The sequence below is a fragment of the Anneissia japonica genome, unplaced genomic scaffold (genome assembly GCF_011630105.1).
Source record: "Anneissia japonica isolate Jap-2015-1 unplaced genomic scaffold, ASM1163010v1 scaffold572_len100740_cov107, whole genome shotgun sequence".
NCBI lineage: Eukaryota > Metazoa > Echinodermata > Crinoidea > Comatulida > Comatulidae > Anneissia > Anneissia japonica.
In genome coordinates, this window is record NW_022722972.1 from 93,416 (window position 1) to 98,502 (window position 5,087).

The following is a 5,087-nucleotide window of genomic DNA, read 5'->3' on the forward strand; positions in this document are numbered from 1 at the left end:
AGATGTGTATAAGAGACAACGTCAAGAGAGGCCTAGGCCTCGCTAGTAGAGGCCTGTAGTATTTCAGTGAGCATCCCTGTTGGGGTCGGCGGTGCGGTGCTAGCCCACTGTTCTTTTAATTAGGCCTAGCTGCAGCCAGATAGCTTAAATAGCCTGTATACGTAGTATTGAATTTTATCTCCTATTTTTCTAAATATACAGTTTAATATATTTATAATTATATTTTTCTGCAGATAGAGTAAGCAGTCAGCGCAGGGATTGTGTTCAGAAAATGGTCCAGTATTTTGTTTCTCAGATTGCAATCATCAGTGTCAGATGCAAACCATTTTAGATTCTCCTGAAGACCTAATGGAGAAAAAGGATGGATAAAGCCGGCCCGATTCAGATTAATGTTACAGTAGTACTTTTTTAGCAATAACATTATTCATGTGCCTAAAGGAGTGTTTAAGTAAACTTATTGATTTCTTTTTAGCGTTTAATATAAAATTAAACCAATCCAGTCTGGCACATGTACATGAAATAATGAACAAAGTTATAATAAACTATGGAATTTGTAAATTATTTTAAATACTGAATTTGTGTCTGTATTTTTTCCTGCAACTGCACGATAGAGCGAGTTGATATTGCTTGATCATGGTGAGTGTCAATGAGCATACAGTATTAACATTGCTATTATTTACAGTATTTGATTGTATGATGTATGATATGCTTGCATATACTAAGATTAAAAGGATTGCAGACAATTCATGAACTTGTTTGTAAATAAAATATATTGTTTTTACACTTTCAAAATACAGCACAGTAAATGCAAATGTTATTTTCACAAACATTATACATAGGCCTACACTATACCTGTATTAACGTCTACAGTTCAGCAGTTGCGAGATACAGTGAGTTAAAATTGTTTGATATTGGGATGTGGCGATTAACATTTATGAAAACGTCAATCCTAAGTTTTAAAATAAAAATAAGTACATTACCCCTGTACTGACATTTCTTATTTTTGAAGTTGATAAATGGCATTGATATTGCTTGATTGGGTCAAGTGTCCTATTATTATTTATATATTTAAATCATATTATAAACGATAATTAAAATATGTGTAACATTACTGAAATTATATATCAAATAACAATATAAATTATCGATGAATTTTTTGAATGCTGGGCCTTTAGGCAATCTGTATAAAATCTTCTCTCTGTAACTGAAGAGCAATCTAGAACAAAGCACTCGGCCATTTTCTGAACACAATCTCCCTGCGCTGACTGCTTACTCTATCTGGAGAAAAAGGAAATATAAGAGATTAAAATCAATAACACACAGGCTAGTACAGCTATCTAGACTGCCAAGGACTACTTTAATAGCTAAGCCTAATTAATGAACAGTGGGCTAGCATCGCACCGCCACCCGAACTGGCATGCGCAGTGAAATCAGGTCTCTTCAAACGGGACCTAGCCTAGACTTTGACTGGAATAGAGTTAAGAATGGCGTGGTATTTAGCATTTATGCAAACTTGAAAATCACTTAATATAACAACAATAAATCACATAATAACTAAGTTAAAAAATAATAATAACTCGTGGATATCGTATCGTACATGTCTTCTACAAACATGATTTAAACTACGGCGGTGTACCCACGCCTAGGCCTACGATCGGAAAATTTTAAAATGCTAATTTTTATAACTTATGATTCTAAAACAAAGGTGAACTTACGATAGGCCTATATGATAAATAGATTATTTATTTTCAGTGCCTTTCCGGAATTAAATGGGGAAATGCAATATAAGTTACAGAAATGCGTTAAACTTGCCGGTTTACCACAGAATTGAGAACATCGGCGATCGCCCAAAAATGTCAGATGGGGACCGTTGGAGGATCGTCGATGCCACCTTCACCAGAAATCGCGGGTCTAGCATGTCGACAACCAATTGGGGATGTGACGTAAATCTATTTCCGGTCGCCTCGAAAGCGGTAGCGAACGCAGTTTGGACATTTTTTTTATCTAACACAATCTCGCTCACGACCCAGCATCTCAACCGCTCGCGATCGATGGAGACATGTGAACAAGACTTAGTGCAAGTTATCAGCGTAAGAACCAGGTTTATGTACATAAATAATTAATTAATTACGGTACCCAACTACTAGAATAATACAATTTGAATGCCGCGGGTTTATGGATAGCATACTTTAACTAGTGGTATGTTTTCATATTATCATCATTATTATTAATATTATTATAATTTTAGTGCTACTGTATTAAAAACTGTCTTAAAGACATAATACATGTTGAAATTAAATAAATGAACAAACTGAGACAGGTAAAATTACAAATTTTTGGTTGGTGTGACATGTATGAATTCGAGCCAAATCAACTCGATCCCAATCGCATTGTCATGGAGCCGAGTTATTAGAAATTGCAAGTGAAGTGCTGCGAAGTACAGCTGCATATAAATGTTCTTCGAACAAAATTATTTATGCGAGTGAAAATAATGAATAATAAAAATATAACAAATAATATGAGACACGACCCATTGTCTATATTACAACACTTCTCATTGGGTAACAAAGTCGTAATTTCTGTCTCTTATATTTTTAAATAAAGTTTCAAAAATTTCTATGTATGTGGAAAATGTAGTTGATTACCAAAGGTTACAATTTTTATTTTGAAGACTGCATAGTCTAGGAAGTGTACATTTTTTTATGGGGAAAGTTTCCAACGGCAGGTTTTCTATAGGAGCTAGTTGACTGCCAAAGTGTGTTGCCAAAGTGCGAGCCAGCGTATTATTTGATCAAGTGCGAGACATCGCAAGTGTGAGCCAGCGAGCATGACGTCACGACAATAGATACGAGACGTTACTCGAGTTGTGCGAGGTATTGGCTGAGATTTGTGGAGTACAATTCAAAAAACAACTATAGGTCTAATAAAGAATTATTGTGATGTTAAATAAACAAAGTTAGCTATCAAGGAGCGACGTTGTTTTTCATTGGGACCTTCGTCCCTTCAAGGCTAGGCCTTTACCATCCTAGCTAGTCTAGGCTTAGAGTAGGATAAGGCTAGCGCGACATGCGGGTGTTGGTACGTGTTGGTTAGTCTACAAACATCGCCTAAAGTAATTGATTTTACCCGGCAGAACGAAAGAAGGAAACTCCGCTTTTCAGTCGTCATAGGCCCTTGTTTTTTGACAAACAATGACCTTTCAGAGGTCAAATTGCTGTCAAGAATATGAATTGGCTGCTTCGCAGCAATAAACTGCAAAACAAAGCGTTTCCTGAATAGCCCAATCCCATATAAAAAAAAAAAAAAAAACAAACAAAAACAAAACACCAGGGCCCTTGACTGAGACTAGGCAAAATTTTACTGTTTACTTCATGAAAAAAAAAAACTATTAAAATCGGTCACTATAACGCCAAGCATTTCATTTCGATCCAGCTAACCGTAGATTTCTATTGTGGTATGAAATTCGTAGGAATATCCTGATGCATTAAAACAAAAAGCTGTAAAACGCTACTTCTTCATGTTCCTACAATACCCTATTAATGGACATTTAAGTAGAATTTTTATAAGATATGGGTTTCCGAAATCTAACAAAATAATGCACTGTACTGTCTGAGCTTGTGTGGACTTTCTGACCTTTTTGACGCCCACCCACCAAGGGTAATGCGAAAATTCACTCGTCACATTTTTGTATGTCTTTTGGATGGACCATACATTTCGTATGAGTGCCACTGTATTAAAAGTGAATCCAATAAATTGAATTGAACTGAACAAGAAAGAACAGTAGCTGTGGACGATTAACGCATGGGCTATCTCTCTCTGTTCTAAATTAAGAAAACCTCCCAACCTTGTTACATTGTCATTGGATTTTAAAAGTCACCATCAGCTCCCTAGATTTAACAATTTTGTTTCAGGGTTCAGTTTGTATGATTCTGTCTTTCTGTATTTAAGGGGTGATTAAAATATCTATGTAAAAATATAAAAACTATTGTATATTTGCTGGAAAAAATGAATATAGGTACGTATAGGATTACAAATTCCCATTTGCATATAGGGCCGTGACTGTACGTTTTGAAATGTAGTTTATATTAAAACAATGGACAATGGACAATGGAATGATGGGTGGGCACCTTACTGGATAAACAATTTCTGAATTTCTTTTGATTATCTGGACATGATGTTCATTTCTTGGTTGAATGCTGGTTCAAACATGCTCAAAATGAGACAAGCTCGTCGTAAAAGAAATCCAAGAAATGCTTTGGTGTATTTTAAAATTGATAAAACAACTTCCATAGTACCAACAGCCAAGGTTGTTCAGACATCCGACTTATTAAAAATCGGTCAAGAAGTAACGGTAAATTGGACAACTCAGCAGCAGTTTACTGGGGTAATTAAGTTTCTATCAGGTATGTGACATTTTCTATAGGCCTATCCTTAGTTTTGATACAGCAGATCATGAACGATGATGTGGTATTCGATATACAAAACAATACAAATATTGTTCTATCCTGTTTATACGTTTGTCGAGGGGACACTATGGCAGTTATGACCATTCAAAATAATTTACAGTAGGCCTATACTTTTTTTTTATTCATGCTAATTTTTGTCGGTCCTACTAAATACCACACGGAACCACTCGCGACCACACGGGTGCAAAAATGATAAAAATACTTAAAAAAACTACTTAATAATCAATAGAAACCAACTTTTAGTACGGTAATTATCCAAAATATGGTAAAAATGATTTTTTTAAACATGTTTTTCCGCCGTGCTTCACTACGTACAGTACGTTACATTTCATCCTGCGTGTATGCCTATTGTATGTATAGGCCTATTATTCTACAATAACTGTATTTATTACTGTATCTGCTTTGTATTTTTTATACTTATGTGTTTTTGACTCTTATTATTTTAATTTAATTTTTTTTTTTAATTTGTATTTGATCCTGTAGTTATGTTATGTTTTAGCCCAGAGACAAATCTAGTTAACTTCTTATGAATAATGTTTTTAAAGATGGTATTTTAAGATGTTTTCTATGAAAATAAATAAATAAATGGCAGTAGTACCGCTTTTTGTGTTTCAATGTATT

General features: G+C 34.7%; 1 protein-coding gene and 2 long non-coding RNA genes across 3 annotated transcripts in view; 2 read left to right on the forward strand and 1 right to left on the reverse strand.

Moving 5' to 3' along the window:
- Positions 1-568, forward strand: part of LOC117112017 — a 1,120-nt gene extending 552 nt beyond the window's left edge. The window contains exon 2 of the long non-coding RNA XR_004445961.1: positions 234-568. This is a non-coding gene — a long non-coding RNA (uncharacterized LOC117112017). The remainder of the gene's footprint in view (positions 1-233) is intronic.
- A 207-nt stretch (positions 569-775) lies between these two features.
- Positions 776-1,892, reverse strand: LOC117112018. The gene is made up of 2 exons (XR_004445962.1): positions 1,716-1,892; positions 776-1,278 (listed from the first exon to the last, which is right to left on the reverse strand). It is a non-coding gene; the product is annotated as an uncharacterized LOC117112018 (long non-coding RNA).
- Positions 1,893-4,115: 2,223 nt separating this feature from the next.
- LOC117112019 overlaps positions 4,116-5,087 on the forward strand; it is a 2,845-nt gene continuing 1,873 nt past the window's right edge. The window contains exon 1 of the mRNA XM_033255060.1: positions 4,116-4,403. Within this exon, the coding sequence (XP_033110951.1) occupies positions 4,172-4,403 (232 nt within the window). The 5' untranslated portion in view covers positions 4,116-4,171. The remainder of the gene's footprint in view (positions 4,404-5,087) is intronic.